Source organism: Alosa alosa, chromosome 11 (genome assembly GCF_017589495.1).
Source record: "Alosa alosa isolate M-15738 ecotype Scorff River chromosome 11, AALO_Geno_1.1, whole genome shotgun sequence".
Taxonomy (NCBI): domain Eukaryota; kingdom Metazoa; phylum Chordata; class Actinopteri; order Clupeiformes; family Clupeidae; genus Alosa; species Alosa alosa.
The window spans coordinates 8,130,622-8,150,916 of record NC_063199.1 but is presented as its reverse complement, the minus strand read 5'-3'; the positions used below and the strand labels follow the sequence as shown (position 1 = coordinate 8,150,916).

Below are 20,295 nucleotides of genomic sequence, written 5' to 3'. Positions count from 1 at the left end.
ACGACTAGCCAAGGTGATGACCGGCTGAGACGCCCGGCTCTTTGGAACATCTGCTGAAGGTCAGATTAGCTCAAACAGCGCCAGCCACATCTGGAAGTGTCTCCTCTCTCGCCACCACCACCCCTCTCCTCTCCTCTCCTCTCCTCTCCTCTCCTCGTCTCTCTCTGATCCTTTCCTCATCTGGCTCACCCATCATGATAGTACTTTTTGCGTTGCTTAAAAGCCTCTCTCTCTGTCTCTTTATCTCTCTCTCTCTCTCTCTCTCTCTCTCTCACTCATGTATTATTTTTTTTATTTTGGGCCGCGGTGTACCAAAGTAGATTTACCTTCAATAACCATTTATTAAATCTCTCTCCATTAAAGAGTCCATCCTCCCATGAGCGGGCACATTAAGCCTGATTACGGCTGCAGCAGGAGGAGGGAGAAAGGGGGTCTATGTGTCAAGCACGCGCCATCCACTGACTTTTATCCCCCGCCTGTGTCTCTCTATCTTGTCAGTTTGATAGGGAGCTGTAACACACATCAGCAAAGAGAGAGAGAGAGAGAGAGAGAGTGAGTGACCGCGATGATGCCAATGGCCGAGGGAACTCTGACGTTCCCAGTGATGTTTCCTAGTTCCTGACTCCACTGACACACAACCTGTCCAGCAGCATCCATTCATACGTCGGGCCGTCCATCCATTATCTGAGCAGTCCATCCCTGGCCACAACACAGATAATCCCACAGAGAGCCCACGGTAGGCAGGAATGCTCCAGTGAAAACGCTCGCTGAACTCCCCTCATGGATCGAGGAACGGGCACAAAGAAGGGCTCCTTCAAGCGTGGGTCAATCAAGCGCACTACATCCGGGTCTCAGAGGGTGAGTAGGCTGCACTACGTTGCCAAAAAATGCCTGCTAGTGGCCTTAACGGTCTGTGACTGCTAGCATAGTTATAGTCATAGCTTAGCTTAGCAAGCATAGAAATAAATAATGTCGAAAGTCATAATTCACATAATGTTTGCTCAAATGGTGTATTCCAAAAAAATATGTTAATTTGTGATTTAGTGGAACTTGAGGCAGTACCTAGCATTTACTGTATGTTAAGCATTATGTGAAATGTGTGATTTTTGAGATATAGCTTCTAGCTATGTTGTAGTCAGCAACAGTTAAGCTGGGAAACTGCTCTCGTATCTAGCAACAGGTAACTGACTGTGGAAACCACATGAGTACATATTTGCATGTATTTAGTACTTTTATTCAAATCAATTTACAACACTAGGAAGGACCACATTTGGGTGCTCAGGGTGGGTGGCCCCAATCCAACATCCACATGACATCCACATGAGGTGAAGCCTTAGGTGTATGTTTTGAGGTCATGGATCATTGTACATAATACTGAAACTCGCAGGTAGAAACATCAGTAGAAACATTACTCAGGACACACAGAAAACCTACATCTGTCCTGAGAAGCACTTTTGTTATTTATTATTATTATTATTTGTCAATCGATTTAAAAAAAAAATCTAATTAATTACATACTCTGTGATTAATTAATCTAAATTAATCGCATATATATTTTTTGCTGTGAAAGTATTTTAAATATTTAAATTCAAAAGAATCATTGAATAATCAGCATTAGTGGCATTAAAGTTCAAAAACTCTTTCATTATTATTTTCACTGTTCAAATAATGGCCATAATAATCTATGATATGACCTAATATGCTGAGCAAATAAATTCAACAGTGCTTCGGGAAGAAGTTTTTTTTTCACATACAAGGCATTTCAGGCCACAGATATAACCTAGGGGACACAATGAAAATAACACTCCCCTCAATGTCAACACTTATTTCTTTGCATTGATGTGCGACTATAGAGTTGATGAACTCCGGTGATATGCAAATTCCTTGCTGCAGACATTGCAGAGGACTTTATTTTTATCAACACCATCAGGCCGTTTTTTAAAAGTAAATGTTCCAATCAATGATCCAGGCAGCACGTTTTCTTCTATCTCCTTCATTTTACAGTCTAATTTTTACTGACTAGAACAGCTCGGGGTCAAAGGTCATGCGGAATCGATTAATTTGCACTAATTTTTTTAATCAGCAAATGCTTTTGAACATGTATCAGTTGCTTTGTCATATCAGTCAAAATTAACTATACTTCTGGATGCTGAATAGTCGTTCCCAATAAAACTAATAGTCTTCATTTCATTGCTTGATACAAAATTGGTGAACTAGTTATCAAATTCTGTCACAATGCTGTAGAATTGCAAAGAGCATATACAGTAAAACTGTGAAACGTACATATTCAGTGTCTTGTACTCGCTTACTCCCCATTTTGAGCAAGTGGCGTGCTTTTGCAGGTTATCCACTAGGTTTTGCAGTTTGCACTAATTGTTTTGAGAAATGCACTAACTGCTGTGCAAATGTTACAGTAATAGGGATGTGAGAAAAGCACAAAAGCGACTGAGAAAAACTATTAGTGTAAATGAGCGGGAACAGAGTGATTTATCTCAGCTCTCTGTTCCAACTACATGTAATGTCCTCAAAGAAGGAGATAGAGAGGCCACCTTAGATTACGTAAAACAACCCTAAACAAGTGTTTGAGTTGTTAATCTGACACTGGTCACTGTTGTATCACAGCTTCTGTGTCTGGCCTCTGTCTAGCCTACTCCAGACGCTTTCCCACTTTCCCCCACAGGCGTCAGCCTCACCCGGTATGCCCCAAGAACATCTGTAATTGCATTCTATGTTGGGAGGTTGGTTTAGGCTCAATAACACAAGGCCGTAAAAACAGCCCTTAACACCTGTTCTTATGAATCTGTGTGCAACATGAGTTACTCAAATAACTTAAAGAAGGGGCTGCATTTTACAAAGCATTTAAATAAAAAAAAAATATGCTGAATATGGCTAGATCTTTCTCTCTGTCCCTGTTTTACCCCTGCTTTAGGCCACCCCATCTGTGTTATTATATCATGGCACTTTGAATCATCATCAAACATAATGGTCCCACATAAAGTAATGTGTAACTTTTTGAAATGTTGAAATTGGTACATGCCAATAAGGATAAGGATAACTTATTATTCTGATGGGACTGACATGTCATTTGTCAAAAATATTTGCTTTTGATACATAACTAAGCATTCTGAGCAAGTTATGCACTTTTGCAGGTAATCCACTGTGTGGTGCAGTTTGCAAAATTTTTTTGAGACATGCACTTACTGTTTTGCAAACATTAATGATGATTCGCAAAATACACCAAAGCAACTGAAGAAAAACTGTAAGGAAACAGTATCATATGACAGTAAAACAGTATCAATATGTGTTGAAAATGACACAACTTGCGTTGTTTTTTAGCACATCTCTGTGTCCAGATCGGGACGACACATTTGTTTTAAGAGTGACAGCATATAACCAAGGTCTGAGTACTACATCCATATGCACACAGTGGCATGTCTGAGGCCACTATAGCCAGTGGGGGTCTGAGAACAGCACTGAAGCACATGGTCTCCTCACATGAAAGAAGTCATGTGACCTAACCCCCACAGCATACAGCATATCATGGGATACCACTGCATGGCACAGGACAGTATAGCACAAAAGAGCTTAACATGGGCAAGCTATTCCTGTCCTGCCTGTTGGAGCAAACACACATAGGAAAATAGAGATAGAAGAGATAGATAGATAGATAGATAGATAGATAGTAATCAGAAATGAATAAGAGCAAAACTGGGTCTTGCTGTGGAGAAGCATTAGCGTCTGGGGATGCAAAGACAAGGAGCGCTATATGAAGAAAGGTAGAGAGGTAGAGGGAGGGAAAAATAACTTGGGGAAGCAAAGCAAAGAAGCAGGCACCTCCAGGCCACCGTAGACAGACGGCCCCTAATCCTTTGCTATGGGGCAGAGTGGCTGGCAGATTAGAGCACTTTGCTTTTATTCTTTTTTACCACAAATGCTTTCATGCCATCCACAGTCAACATACAAGCACAATCCAGCGCGCTGTTCAGGAACGCTAGACACTGGCTTTACTTAAACAGTGATGGCTGGCTGGAGAATAGAACATGCGTTATTAGAAAAGGTTTAGTAACTTGAGCTTTCTGCTCTTTCACAGTGGTAGAATCTTTGAAGTCTGCACTTAATAGAATTAAGATCATGAAAGTGTGGTCTAGTCATCAGATTTTCAGCAATTGGCTGCCATGAACAGCGGGCCAAATCTTCTTATGGAATTTATCTCTTGTTTTAAAAAGAATTGAAGATTCTGCTTTCCTTTGTATTTTACACACTGAATCATTCTAGATGGTGAGGATGGGCAGCCAACAGCCATAGTTAGTGAGATATCTTCACTTGAGAGCATGACGTTCATGCTCTTTCCACACTCTCATCAGACTACACTGTTCTGGGTGCAAAAATATCCCAGGCCATTTTCAGAGCATGACATTGGTAACAGAAATAGTCAACAGTGTTGCATAGTGAATCCTTTATTCTGCCCATCAAAAGGGTTTATTCAAAAAAGATTTGAAAAGTGACATCCATTTGAAAAACAATACTGCTGTTTACAAGTGGGAAAAAAGCTTGCTACAGCTTCACAGATAACATACCGATGTGTACTCAGATCCCAGACATTTTGTGATGTTCACATTTCAGGGAAGCATGGTTAGTTATTAAATAATCATAAAATAATCATTTTAGGATAATTTCAGGACATAATTGAGTGAATAGATTTATTCTCTAAAAATGATTTAAGTTTAATCCCAAGCAGTGTGTGGTTCAGGAGCTTTTAGGATTTCACAATTTCGTCCGAGACTCTGTGGGGTCTTTTGTTTTAGCAGGGCAGAGGCACACGTTCAGACTGGGTTTTCAGAGAGAGAAGCCCAATGTGCCGGATAAGGATTACAAACATCTAATTCCTAACCAATGTTGCGCAACTCTACCACACCATTCAATTTGTCTTTTTTCCCTTAGAGTGCATTCCTATAATTACACTTGTCTTTGTGTCATTCCGTTGATTTGAGTCATTATGAAATTAGGCATTGTGTAATATAGATTCTTAAATAATTGATCACTCTGAAAAAAAATCATGCCATCAGTGTAACCCCTAATCCTGGGTCTAAATGCTCAACACTGAACGACTTTTGCCGTTTTTGTATCAGAGCAGGGCTGTAAAATTATATATATACTTTTTATTATTTGATGTTTATTTAACCAGGTGAAACCCATTGAGACCTTCAGCCTCTTTTACAAGGGGGCCCTGACATAGAGACATATAGACATATAGACATTGCACAAAAATAAGATAAAACATACAAAATAAGCACAGGAAAGACAGGCATTACCCTAGTAGGCCTACCATTTAGAGACTGCCGCCTTCACATCACTCTTCTCCCTTGCATGCATATAAAATGTGTGATCTTTGACTGCAGAAAAGTGTGAAAGAGCAGCAGGTTAATGTGTAAGATTTCAACATACTGGGTACCCATTAAGGGCTAAGGGGGTGCCAAATTTGTCTAAAGCCAACAATAAGTGTCATGCTCCTACCCAGAACATTACACAGTGTATTACCCAGCATGTGGAGTTTGATGCTGTTATTTTAAGGTAAAAGGACTATGTTGTGTTGCTTGGCAGGCAGGTCAACTTGTAAAGAGCAAGTCAGAATGGCCAGACAAATCCTCAGGGATCAGTGAAAGTTTAGGTTGTGTTGTGTAATTGAATGTCTGCATGTGATGATGAGGAAGAATCACATTAGGCGAAGCTAGAATGCTACAGTGAGAAGCATCCCATCCCTCATAAGAATGTGTGCAGACAGCTGAAACACTGGAAACACACGGGTGCGTTTTCATGCATCACCATGAAACTAATCCCTCTCACAAAAACATCCTCTCACTCTCACCCAAACACAGAAACACAAATCTCTCTCTCTCTCTCTCCCTCTCTCTCTCTCTCTCTCTTTCTCTCTCCCTCTCTCTCTCACCATCACTGTCCTTTGCTCACTCAGTCATTTTCTCTTCATCTCTCTCCTCAAACACACAAACATACACTTAATCACATGTTAATCACATGTTTCTATCTTTATTTTCTCTCTCACACACACAGACACCTCTCTCTCTCATTTTTTCTCTCTCTCACTCACTTTCTCTCTCTTTCTGTCCCTCGTGTCTTCCTCATATTCTTTTAATTACTCAGAAATAAGCATTCCCTTCCACTGTGAGGTTTAGGAATGCATCCAATACATGTCTGGAAATAGGCCTAGCCTGGCCGGATTTGATTCCCCCAGACAGGGGAAACTGTCCATCAAAATGCAAACTGTCCACAGCTCCAGCAGACACTGGCAAGTCCCCCTATTGAATCGAGAAGGGATATGCGTGTCTCTGCAGTAATACTAAAGCCCTCATTTGCCACCTCTTTGGCCGCCGTAATTAGTATTGCTCCAATGCCATAGAAACAGGCCTGCTGCTTGTAAATCACAACCCACACAGGGGATGTCAGTGGTGGTGGTCAAAATCAGTACACTTTTTGTCAAAGGGTTCGAACACTGTGTGGCTGTGTAAAGGGCAAACAAACATAGTAGTTCAGATAGAATCCAATCCCATCCAATAAACATGGAGCTTTAGGAATAACGTAGGGAAGGGTGTAGTTTGATTGGCTATTGAGCTCAAATGTAAATGGAACACATAGCAATGGGTAGTCGATGGGTTTTGTCATCAGGCCACAGCGCACATCTGATGAGAAGGCAGCCATAATGGGAGGCTAATATCTGTCTATGGTTTCGGGGCAGTCTCATCCCTCGGCAGAGGATTTCAGTGGCTCTGGGGGAAATAGCTGCCGCTCAGTGGGAGTTTGGAGCTGTTGTCTTCGTTAAGTGAATACACAACAATCAGCGATATGTAGAGGCTCAGCCATCAGAAATGAGTCTGAATTCAGTTAACTATCTTTACTTTGGTATGGTAGGCCACAAGATCAGCTGTGTGTGTGTGTGTGTGTGTTTATTATGTGTGAGATACGGGCACACAGTCTTTTTGCTGTACATTCACATTGTTTAAGCACATTTTATTGAGATTTTATAGAGTTCAAAAATGATTGGTCTCAAATCACTGTGAAAAGTCTTGTGAAAAAGGGCTCAAATGTATGAAATGAAACTTGTTTAAGCATGTGAAGCCAAAAAGGAGGACAACTCATCTGTTATTCCTATAGGCCTAACCCCACCCCACTACTATACTAACTGCGCCCAACCCCTCCTACCCTACCCCACCACTCCGACACACCCCATCCCACCCCACCCCCAGCTTGCCTTAAATACACATCTTATGACCCGAACAAATCTCAGGGCTAATCACTGGCATGTTGTGCTCATGTGATGGCTAACTGGATTTTCAAACCCCAGCAAGACAATGAGGCCCTTTTAGAAGTAGTCCGGATAAAAAACAGTCATTTTAAAGAGGTTAAGGGAATTAAGGCAAAACTTGCCTGGCACTCAGCAGACTCTGTGTCTCCGAGCATCATGGCTAGTTTACGTGGCTCAAATAAAACAAGGCAGATGAATAGATCAATATGAAACGGACGTATTTGTCTCCCTGCCCTCGACATGCAAGAAAGCTATATAAGAACAGTTTATGGAAGTCATCCAGAGCTGCGCGGCAATATGCAAGTGCCTCTCAGTCCTGGTCTTGTCAGTTGGTATTAAGTTCTTGCAATATGCACTCAATTTGTCCACACTATCAAGCAATTAGTAGAACCTTTCATCTGCTGTCTGGTGTTCCATCCTGCATGCCTTGTCTGCATGCTACTGATCTGCTTCAGTAATGCTTATCGTTGATCGGGTCTGCTTGGTTGGAGCAATTCTTCAGGGATATGGTAATGTTATCTACATGAGACAACAGAAAGCAGCCTTGTTTTTTTTATTGCATTATATTTGCTTCTAAGAATGTAACCCTCTCTGTAAGTGGCATACCCAAGGGCTGTTTAAACTGTTGCAGACAAATAAGGCCCAAATAAACAAACTGAAAATAAAGACAGTTTTGCAGGGTAGAGGTTTTTGATGTGATTTCTTGTTCTCTAACACTGAAAGTTGTGTGAGAAGACCTACCATTGTCAGTTTCCTTCTAAATAACCATGAGAAAGAAAACACAAACTTTAATCTGGCTCAATTGTAACTGTAAGAGGAAATCCTATTTTGTCACATGTGGTAGAAATATGTTTTGTTTGCAGCCTTTTTCTGCGAGGCTCTGAATGATGTTTATTGTTACCAGGCTACTGGTAAGACCTATTAATTCATTCGACGTGACAAAATCAGATCCTTGAGACTATAAGACTCTCCACCTCTTGGATTTCACCTTGTGTAGTGGACACTCTAACCAAGCTACTCATTTCTTGTAGGATTTGGGCTTTAATTGTGATGGATAATGTGTTTAAGTAAGCTGAAATAAATGCGTCACACTTTCCGAATGGCCAGTGCGAGTTTTCTTTTGTTTTTGCTCAGCAATAATTATGTTTGGAACATGTGCGTCTCCGATGTAGCCCTGGCCGCTATGCATGTGTGGGGAAAAAGAAGGGAGGGAAAGGTTCTTGCTCCTTGTCTCTCCAACCTCCATCAGTTCATCTACAGCCTCACTTTCTATGTTTCTCTCTCTCTCTCTCTCTCTCTCTCTTGCACCAAAAGCTGTTGGTGTTGCCCCACCAACCATAAAAGGCAAACCCTGGAGATTGGCTATCATTTTAGCCTTGTACGCTTCATATTTGAATGGTTGACCCAACAAATGTGACAAAACCCAGAAACAAAAGCCTGGACTGCTCCAGAGAGCCACGCCTGTGGCTGAAGCTACGGGAGAGTTACGTAAGCCTCTCTCCAGTATTAAACGAGTTCACTGGCCTCACACAGAGTGGAGGTCCTCTGCTTACTGTTTTAAACAACACCACATCAACCACAATCACAACCACACTTTTGCTGCTACAAAAAAAAAAAACCGTGACAGGTTTGTGTGTGTTTATTGACATGCCTGCTTAGAGGCTGATGAGGTGGTGCAATTCAGCCACCCAGAGGCTCGCTTCGCTTCACGGCATCTTTGGCTCAGATGTGTCCAACAAACACATCTGTCAGATAAACTTTACATCTATTCCTCACTTCACTCAAGTCTCCTTTTCTGACTTTCTGATGGAATGGCTAAACGGCTCTTATTAAAATCAAATAAAATCAGGACTGGCTGCTGTGAGAGAGGCGTCATAGGCGTTGTTCCCTTGAGGTGAGACTCTGTGGAGAGCCTCATGCCTGGGCGAGAGAGACTCTGTCTCGGCTCTCCGTCAGAACCGTTTTCCACAGGCCGAACATGGCGGGTGGAAACAGAGATTAACTGCAATTAGTGTGCACTGACCTTGCCCCCAACTGGAGTCCAGTCATGTCTTAACAAGGCCCCTTTCAAAAGGATTTCTGCGTCCAATTCTCTCAATTATGCAAATGGGGTTGAAATCAAAGAGGGAGGAAGGGGGGTGACACCTTCAAATTAAAAGTCCTCTCATTGTAGCCCTTGTTTTTCCTCTTTTTCTTTTCTTTTCTTTTCTTTTTTTCCCCGAATTGGATTTCCTCCCTCTGTTTTTTGGGCTGGAGAGCAATCCCCACTTTCACCCCTGTCCCCGGCTTTCCCCAACGTGAAAGCTGGGGAGTCCAGAGAGAGAGAGAGAGAGAGAGAGAGAGAGAGAGAGAGAGAGAGAGAGAAAGGGGGTTTGGGAGAAATTGGGAGATTAAGAGGGGGGAGGCTATCAAAGTAGATTTGTTGTGCCTTGTTCCAGCGATGGATGAAAATACCCTGTGGGCAAGTGGAGCCAGGGTCATGGGACTCCCAAAAGGATTACCTTCAACTGGAGTCATGGGACCAGCGGCGAAACAAAGGGCCCGCTCACATGCTCATCATATGAACGGCCCCTCATAAAGTGATGAAGTTTCATGTCTTGGGAGATTCACTGAGCCTCGGCACACCAGGAGAGAGAGCACCCCTGCTAGAGCAGCTCCCGAGGAGGACCACAGGAGAGAAGGAGCACCTTCGGCGGAGAGAGAAGGCGAGCGCCTGGCTGGCCCCTGGGTGCCTGGCCCCTCTCTGACCCAGGAATCCAGGCTCAGGCTCCGGCGCTGGCTCTCAAAGCAGAGCCCCAGGCACACAGCACAGCGCAGCGCAGGGCAGCAGGTAGGATTTCCACTCTCTCGCTCAGGCTGGTTGGACGCAGGCTTGTCAGACGGTGGACCTGAACAGTCGACTCCTAGGGTGTCCAAGGACCGCGTAGGGTCTCCGAGATATGTAGGGCTCTTGCTGCTTTGCTTCTGATGTTTGAGTGAGGCTGAACCGTTTCGGGGCTTCTCTGTTTTTAGGTGAGTGAGTGAGTGAGTGAGTGAGTGAGCATGGTTGTCACCATTGAGTTTGAAATGTGTTGTCCACACAGGAAGAAAGTTTCCTCAAGCTTTTTTGTGCTGTAAAATTGAAATATGATGTTCAGAATGGAATGAAGTTTTTGACACCTGTTGTTCAACTTCTAGGATGCGCCAGAAAGTATTTGCTAGTTTACATTTTGTGCATGAGATTACTGAATTGAGTTGTAAATGTGAATTAGTCAATTCTGTTTAACCATATTTTGATCAAAAACATTTCACATTTTCACATTCAGCATTTTAAATAATCTTATAGGTTTATAAAACATAAAATGACTTTGTGTTGTAATTGTAAGCATTTCTGCCAATTTTATCATTTAACTTAAAAAAGGGTTTCGCTTTGGCAATTCTATTCAATGGGTATTTCATTAACAAAAATCAGCTAATTTTAATTTTGTTGGGTGGAAAAAACTGGTTATGGTTTTAAATAACCCGATTGCTCACAGAATTCATTTGAATCATCTGAACACTGTGTTGAAACCAGGTTAAAAGCAGGACAAATGAGCAGGGAGTAGAATGGCATATTCTTCTCAGTGTGGTGCCCAAACACACTTACTCGCTCTCCCTCCCAGAACTTCCTGGAGAGATCTGCTTCAAAAGCTTTAGTTTTAATTAGGACTGAACCCACCACAAAAGCCGCTAGACAGTGTCCACTACAAACCCAGTGTTATTTTGGTACAGCACTGGAACCAGATCAAAACCCTCTTACATGGCATGACATGGAGTTTGACATGTCCATTTAGGACGGCTACTTTTTTTTTTTTTTTTTTTGGTGAGAGTTTCATGGCCTCTACCTCAGAGTTCTGAAAAGCAAGCCAGTAGCCACCGAGCAGAACCAATCCAGGGTTCTAATTTGACGTGCACTAATAACTTCAGGGAAAACAGAGCCATCTCTCTGGATGTGGTCAACGGCTTCTCTTGGCTCAGCGACCCCCGTCCTTTTATCGTGTGACCCCTCTGTCTCTGCTTTCCCTGCTCTAACCGCAGTTAGCAGGCGCCCTGTGGCGCGCACACAAAGCCCGTCTCAGCAGGGACACACCCTAGCACACTGGGATGTGACCCTCTGTGTCACGTGGGTTATCACTGACGACTGGGTGTGAGGAGAAATTTAAATGGAATTTAGTTTCTTTTCTTTAAAAAATCCTCGATGTATTTTATTCACTTCCTTATTCTGTTATTCCTTTCCCCATTTTATGCCTTTTCATAAGCCGGTCAGGGTGCTCTTCATTGCCAAGTATGAGTGTGTTGTACATGTTTCCTACCATAAGTACAACGCTATGCTTTTGTGTGTTGGTCATGCAGCTATTCTGGCTCTAAGCGGTTTCTAATCTCCTGTCCAGTAAGAGGATTTCCTCCATCAGGCAAACTTGTGTGTATAAAAGCTGAATTCTTGTAGTAATTGATATTACACATTTAACATGACAGTCTGCCCCCACGGGACAGATAGAGTGTATTTGTTCTGACAACAGCAGTTGTTTAAAAGAATATGGCTCTGTGATAACTGCAGTTTTCAGGACAGTTTTTCCTCAGAATTCAGTAATAGTTTGCATAGCTTTCACACAGTAATACACAGTCAGAAGTATCTAATGGGATTTTTCTTTTTTATATTGTTTCAGGCACAAAAAGCATGGATTGAGAGAACCTTCTATAAGAGAGAATGCGTCCACGTGTTCCCAACCAGAGACCCAACCAGGTGAGAGCACACACACACACACACACACACACACAAGGGCCCCTGGCCCGAAACGACTCTAATCTGTCCCCAAATCTAGGCTGCCCTTGTGTAACACCCCAGAAGTGACATCAGCACAGCCGCTCTGGTGCAGATCAGGACAGGGCTGCCTGCAGACAGGCCCAATGGCCCTGACCAGAGGGCAGGAGAGAGATTGGGTTGGAGGGATGGAGAGAGAAAGGGGGAGAGGGTTGGAGAGAGGGAGAGGGAGGGAGAGGGAGTGATAGAGAGCTGGAGGGTAAGAAATAGAAGAAGGGGGTGACATGAGAGAGTGAGAGAGATGGAGGTTAAAAGATAGTGAGAACAATCTGTGGTCTTAAATGACGGTAGAAATAGAAATAGAACTAGAAATAGAAATGGAAAATAGAAAATAGAGTAGAGCAGTGGAAACCTCTTTGGTCCAGCCATTGGTCTCTGTGCCCCCATGCGTCACGACCCCAGACTGGGAGGTGGACAAGCGCCAGACTGGCCGTGAGTGTGTGAGTAGGAGCACGTATTAATGAGGACTGCAGAGACAAGGAAAGGGGGGGAGAGAGAGAAAGAGGGGGAGAGAGGGCAGAGGGACGGGAAGGGTGCCCCTACTCCGGCGGAAATGAAAGGGGGACAAGAGACGGCCTACATAAAATGACAAACAATATAGTGGGGGAGGGGACAACATGAACACAACACAGACTGCAGTGTGTCCTGCCACAAACATCAGACATGAACACACACACACACACACTGCAACAGCAGGGGGTCATTAAGGAAGTTATGTAAGACATTTTTCCTCTGCCCAAACTGAGAGAAAACCAGATCAAGGGCAATTTTCTCTAATCAGATCTCTACAGCAGCCTTTATTAAACAGTAGATGAGCATTTATTTAGTCAAGAATAATTTATTTAGTCTACTCAAAGTCTTCTTTAAATTACTCACTACAATCACAAACACTGAAGCTGCTCAATCTGTTTGTATGACCATTGTACATGTTACATAGTCATAACACAACTCCTTAACAATGCCTGTGACTAGCACTTTACAGTCGGCAACAGAAAACTTGTGTGGTCTCTCACCAATGCTGTCTCTGCCCCCCAGGTGTGGATGTGGTCAGCTGATCGCCCAGCACGTGGCCCTCCCCCCGGGCGCCATCCCCAAGCCCCCGGATGATGGGACGCAGCTGGTGCAGCTGCCCCAGGAGAAGTGGACCGTGCAGAAGCACACCTTGACCTTCCCCACAGACGCCTATGGCTGCATCGAGTTTCAGGGAGGAGGCTTCATTAACAAGGCCATGGTATGGACAAAAACATATTAAAAACACACTGACATGCATGCAGAAACACATACACATGTACATGTACAATGTGTTTCATCACTATAGACCCTATTATTTCCATCATTTTTTTCTGACTCAATAAATGATTGTAAGCATCCTATTGGTGTAAAACTTGGTGTATTGTACTCACATATCACTGGTGTGTGAAATAAAATTTAGTCTCTAGTTCTAATCTAGTTTGATTGTGCATTTACACGGCCTCTCTCTCTCTCTCTCTCTCTCTGACTCTCTTTCTCTCTCTCTCTCACTCTCTCTGTCTACTCCCTGCAGTACATCCGTGTCTCCCACGACACCAAGCCGGACAACCTGCTGCACCTGATGGTGCGGGAGTGGCAGCTGGAGCTGCCCACACTGCTCATCTCCGTCCATGGCGGCCTGCAGAACTTCGACATGCAGCCCAAACTCAAGCAGGTGTTCGGCAAGGGCCTCATCAAGGCCGCTGTCACCACTGGCGCCTGGATCTTCACTGGAGGAGTCAGCACAGGTGAGCTTGGGGTTTAGAGGTCAATTGGACTGGGTATTTAGAGAGAAAAGGTCAAATAATCCATACTGTGTGTATACATTATTATACATTATGGTGCATACTGCGTACAGTTATGAGACAGACAGATATCTAGGATATCCATGTAAACAGAGATAAAGCTTTGGAGATGAATTGCAGATGACAGTCTTTGTAGGATATTTCCCAGAATTCCTAGCGACATTTAACCTCTAACTCTTGAGGTTTAATCCCCAGCATCTCATCAGTAATGGTCGGAGATGGAGGCAGGGAAGACAGCATATGGATTATGATATTAGTAAGCCATAATCCACCAGGATGAACACACCAGTGGCGCACTTTCCCTTTGCTCATGTGTGTGCATGTGTGTGTGTGTTTTAGGTGTGATCCGACATGTGGGTGATGCCTTGAAGGACCATTCCTCAAAGTCCAGAGGAAAGGTGTGTGCCATCGGCATAGCCCCCTGGGGAATCCTGGAAAACAAAGAGGACCTCCTTGGCAAAGATGTAAGTTTGACAGAGAAGCCTGCTGATAGACAGCAGGCTGAAATCAATTCACACTCAGTTCAAGAACAGGAAACACTAGCAAACAGGACTTTCATATGAACTGAATGCAATTCACACACAATGTAGAATTATCATGAAGTGATGTTTTATGACAATACAGCTAATAGAGGACCCAGTGGCTAGAGTCATTCAGCTGGCGAACGGGAAAAAATACTAGCAAAATGGGTTTTATATGAAGCGAAAATAGCATGCTAATTTAATCTAGATCCATTAAAGTGAAGTGAAAATTGCATGCTAATTTAATCTAGATCCATTAAAGTGAAGTGAAAATTGCATGCTAATTTAATCTAGACCCATTGAAGTGCAGTGAAAATAGGGAGAAACCACAGACATGTTTTGATGGGCCGTATCCGGTTATCTAGACCCATTGAAGTGCAATGAAAATAGCATGCTAATTTAATCTAGACCTATTGAATGAAAACCACCATTTACATAACGTAACTACTTTGTTCCAAGCCCATGTGTGTCTAACACCCCTGTTGTTCCCCTGTAGGTGACAAAGCCATACCAGGCCATGTCCAACCCCCTCAGCAAGCTGGCTGTGCTCAACAACAGCCACTCGCACTTCATCTTGACGGACAACGGCACATGGGGGAAGTACGGTGCCGAGGTGAAGCTCCGTCGGCAGCTGGAGAAGCACATCTCTCTTCAGAAGATTAACACCCGTAAGTGAGGCCTCCGTTCACCCACCCCACCCCAGTCAAACCCCGCTTAAGAGATGTATCAGGCAGGCTTAGCACATCAAGGCTCTCGGACACATATTAAGGACGTTAATGATGTCTATAAAGTGTAAGCACGCGGAGCTCAAGGAGGAGGGAAATGAGCGCACCAGCAGAAAGATTAAAGAGACGGGATAAATTGCCAGAAAGCACGCTCATGTGTGCTTTTAGCGTCCCAAAGCAAAACCAGAGGTTTCAGATTAAAGTATCAGCCAGATGCAGTCTCAAGCTCAAAAGGTGTGACCTGATGGGGTTTCTCATGGCATAAACACTCAAGGCAGGCAGGGTGCAGACTGGAGGGGGAGAGGAGGGAAGTAGCCTGCTGGACCAGTGAGGGTGTGAGCGTTCCAGTGGAGAAAGAGAGAGAGAGAGAGAGAGAGACCAGTCTAGCCTGGACTCATTTTCGTGCTTGTGCGATAGCGGACCACTCTAGCGGTGAGCTGTGGAAGAGACCACTCTAGCTGTGACCTGTGGGTTTCCCTTTGTCATCCTATGCCTGGAGTTCCTGGTAAGGCAGGGACAGCAAAGGGATGCTCAGCTGTCACCACTCACATCTGGGCCTGGACTCCTGGACGTTATCACTCTGCACCACGGCCATATCACAGGGCACCTGAAAGCGCATCTATCATGTGTGATAACTGATTCTCAGATCCAGTGTATTGTCATATGTTAATGTCTGCATTTACAGATATGTATTGAGAAGATGACTTAGAGTGTAGTACAGATACAGAGTACATGTTTTTCATCAGTTCTATCCCTGGGATTTGAACCTATGACCTTAGACTTTTAGCTCCTGGGTATAGTTGAGCTATGTGATAAAGGTGCTTGCTGTAGTATGCTATATCACTTTTGCTTTTGTAGGCTATATTCTTAGGAGACACATATACACTAGTGAGATGTATATCTGATCTACACTGCCAGTTGCTTTCAGTAACAACTGAGTAGATGTGCATGCCTGCATAAGACATTATCTGTTATTACATGTGTTGCTGCTGTCCTCTGTGTGATCCCTGATTTCTCCCCCTGTGTTAGCATTCAGTAAAACATATTTTAGAGTATAACCTGACTGTGCGTGTGTCTGATGTGTGTGTGTGTGTATGTGTGTGTGTGTGTTTCCCTGATGGGCAGGGCTGGGCCAGGGGGTACCTCTAGTGTGTCTGATCGTGGAGGGTGGTCCAAACGTGATCTCCATCGCGCTGGAGAGTCTGCGAGAGGATCCACCCGTGCCTGTAGTGGTGTGTGATGGCAGTGGACGAGCCTCCGACATCGTCTCCTATGCACACAAGTACACTGAGGAGGGAGGGTGAGGAGATGCTCTTGTTTTTACTCATCTACATGCACACACAATACTTTCTCTCTCTCTCTCTCTCTGTCTTTCTCTCCCTCTCACTCACACACACATACACACATGCATACTCACAGATTTTGTGTATATTTTGGAGTGTGTGTGTCTGTGTTCTTCTCTATCTCACTCCGTTGTGTTCTGCCTTCCCAGGCTGATCACTGAAGATGCCAGAGACCAGCTGCTGGTCACCATCCAGAAGACCTTCAACTACACCAAGAGCCAGTCCCAGCAGATCCTCCTCATGGTAATGGAGTGCATGAAGAAGAGGGAGCTGGTGAGTAACACACACTACTCTCACACTGAACTCACATGGCCCTAATTTGAATGACGGGCAGTCTCACATATCACAAGCTTATTTTTATATTATACTCAGATATATTTATATATTTAAAATATATGAGAATATTGTTTGGGCAATGTGCGTGACATTAGACTTAAGACTTTGCTCGCTGACTCACACTGTCAACATAATAAATATGTTTTTAAACAACATAAATTGCATATAAATTACATGTGAAATACATATTACTAATATTTATTGATTTATTATTTTACACATTACTGATCATGGTAACAGCAGAACGTTACTACACAATAGACAACAGACATTTCATTGCCTTCATATGGAGTTTAATGTGTGTACAATCATGCCATGTAAATTTACCTGAGATCCATAATAAACATCTCCTCCTGAAATTCCATGCTTGTCCAGTTTCCTCCTTCATTCGTGGCCTTCATTCATGTGTGAATAAAGTCAGTTTCCATGGTGTTCCTCTCTTCATATTTTCAAAACCTCTCAAGCCTTAAATGTTCAATTACACTGGTTAAGTGTGTGTGTGTGCGTGTGTGTCTGTGTGTGTGTGTGTGTGCATTCCGTTCACTCCTCATCTTCTCCATCTATCAGCTCAGCTTCACTTAGGCTCATCTCTCTGCCTTATCTCATGAGTGACCCTTGTCTATCACACACACACACACACACACACACACTCTCATACACCACTTAAAGTGATTAAAAAAACACTCTTACCACATGGCTTCACACTCAGCCGATTAGCACCCTCACCCTGTAGGGCCGGCTTCTTAGCACTGAAGCCCCCTCGCCCCTGAGCTCACTCCTGGACACACTGCCCATCTTCTCTGCCCCCTGGCCGTTGGAGGGGGTGGTGGGTGATCTGGAAGAGCAGCGATGCGATGGGCTGTGATGTGATAAGTTTTAAGTAATAGTCCAGCTGAGGCTCAGAGTGAGAGGAGAGATTATCTCTCCCGCTGCTCCGCACAGCTGGGGAGATCAGGCGGCTGCCACCTGTTCCTGCACTGGAGACAGAGACAACAGCAGCAGCAGCAGCAGCGGTGGGAGCAGCGGAGGGTCTGTACCCAAACACTGTGTACCCATCAGCACGCTGAACAAATGGCACAGGGAAGGCCTTAATCCCTGCAAAGTCCATCTCCCTCTCTCTGTCTCTCTCTCTATATTTCTCTCCCCTCTCTCGCTCTTTTTCTCTCTGTCAGCCCATATCTCTGTTTCTCTTTTTCTACATCTCCCTCTCTCTGTGTCTGTCCTTTCTCCCTATCTCTGTCTCTGTCCCACTCCTCCTTCTATCTCTTTCTCTGTCTCCCCCTCTCTGCCTTTCTCTCTGTCTCCCCTCTCCTCCATCACTCCCACTCTCTCTCTCCTACCCCCTCTCAGCCTCACCATCCCTCTCTCTCTCAATTCTTCTCTTCTTCTCTTCTCTCCATGTCTGCCTCTAATGCCTCCCCTGCTCTCTTTCTGCCTGTGAAGGATATAATTTCAACCAAGCAGTGCCTCGATGGCGCATTAAGACAGATAATACCCTGGCAATGCAACCTTTTAACATAAGCTGAGATATGATGCATGCATATGTAATCATGCAGAATGTTTGGTCTGTGGATAGACAGCCAGTACATAGGATTTAGACAGCTCTATTCTCTCACTGAGAGGGGAGAAAGTAGGTCTCCCATAGCTCCACACTGGTGGTTTGTGGGCAGCCTAAGACTTGGACAAGGTCTTGAAATGGTTGCGTGCCTTAGTAACAGTCATGTGCTCTTTTGGCCAGCTGCAGCTCAATGCTCTCACAGTACTGCTCTGCATTCCACAGGGATAAAGACTCAGACATATTTTTTTGTGACGCAGAAATAATCAATGGAGTAAAAGCACCTATTCAGAGCACTGCCGGCACATCTTGGACTCAATTTAAATCTTATTATGGCCCCTTGCAGGGAAGGACATTTATGGTCTTATGGTCGCGACTTGACGTGTATCTTAATCACCCCCCCCCCCTCCTCCCCCCAGACCATCTCTCTTGACGTACATGAAACCCTAACTCACCCCATCATGTGTCCCTCATTAGGGCTGCATCTCAAGTCCAAGACTTTGGCCCATCTAGTACAATATCTCATAGCCATGCCTAGCTAATCACATTTTAGCATCACAGCACATGTGACTTGGCCAGCAGGGTAATTTCATTTGACAATGAACACAATGCAGTCACAAAAATACAAAGCATGCGCTGTGATTTTAAGAGTTTAAATTGTGAGTTTAAAAGGTGAATCAGGTGTCTGTGTTTGGCACGAAAGACAGGGTGCTGGATAAAAAAAAATGCATACTGTCTCTTTTTTAAGCAGATGGTACATTCCTCAAAGACAGTGAATGTATCATTAGCCTAGCTGAGAGGACACATGTTATCTGGCCTATACGTTGTCAGATGCCAATGAGATCATTCATAGGACTAACTTAAATGCAACCATTTAAAGTGAGGTCTGCCCCATGAAATGAAGCTTACAAAAACACCATGTATGTAGATTATAGAATACAACATGCATAACATATACATCCTTTCTTTGATCTAGACTAGTGAGCTGGCTCTCAGAGCGATATATATACTTTATTCAGGTCATAAATTGGTTACTTATTTATTCACTCAATTATTCATTTTACATCTATATATTAAAATGATATATCATATATGGATATATCATACATTATAGTCATTCAATTCAATTAATTTAATAATGACTAGCACAGGAATAACCATGGGATGCTTCAGAGTCCTATGCCATAAATGGCAAAAATATATCATCATAACACATCACCTTGAAAGCTGACTAGACAGTAGCCCTGTGCTACAGCCAGGGGTGCTGCTAAAAATTTGGGCCCTATGACAGACAATAATTCTGGGGCCCCCAATAATATTATTATCGGGGGGGGGGCTCTCTGGGGGCCCTCTGTCAGTGGTGAGCCCTTAGAACCGTCCTAATTGCCCTTGTGACCTTCTGCCCTTGGTGGTGTGCAGATCACAGTGTTTCGCTTGGGTTCGGAGGGCCAGCAGGACATTGAGATGGCCATTCTCACAGCTCTGCTCAAAGGTAGGCCACACACTCCGGTCACATTAGTATCCTGGTATTGTATGTGGTTAGCCGCTAAGGTTATCAATCTGTCTGGGAAAGTAAGGGAAAATATTGCTCAGACGAGATTAAACAGAATATGGTGATCATGTTAAAATGTCTGGGGTCTTGAGTTCATGAACATAACAGCATATTCAGGTATTTTAAAATAAAAAAAACTATACAAGAGACATATCTGTACACCATATCCTTTATGATTAATATAACTATGGTGTCTATGGACTTATGTGGTGTGTGTGTGTGTGTGTGTGTGTGTGTGTGTGTGTGTGTGTGTGTCTGTGTGCTTGAAAGAGAGAGAGAGAGAGAGAGAGA

At 43.7% G+C, this 20,295-nt stretch overlaps 1 protein-coding gene across 4 annotated transcripts in view; it reads left to right on the top strand.

Annotated features, from left to right (window-relative positions):
* The first annotated feature begins 499 nt into the window (after nt 1–499).
* LOC125303141 (transient receptor potential cation channel subfamily M member 1-like) overlaps nt 500–20,295 on the top strand; it is a 35,571-nt gene continuing 15,775 nt past the window's right edge. For all 4 annotated transcript variants that reach the window (XM_048256677.1, XM_048256676.1, XM_048256678.1 and 1 more), the window contains exons 1-9: nt 500–858; nt 12,004–12,080; nt 13,194–13,389; nt 13,702–13,915; nt 14,312–14,436; nt 14,990–15,161; nt 16,344–16,518; nt 16,711–16,834; nt 19,872–19,944. In XM_048256677.1, the coding sequence (XP_048112634.1) occupies nt 781–858; nt 12,004–12,080; nt 13,194–13,389; nt 13,702–13,915; nt 14,312–14,436; nt 14,990–15,161; nt 16,344–16,518; nt 16,711–16,834; nt 19,872–19,944 (1,234 nt within the window). In that variant the 5' untranslated portion in view covers nt 500–780. The remainder of the gene's footprint in view (nt 859–12,003; nt 12,081–13,193; nt 13,390–13,701; nt 13,916–14,311; nt 14,437–14,989; nt 15,162–16,343; nt 16,519–16,710; nt 16,835–19,871; nt 19,945–20,295) is intronic.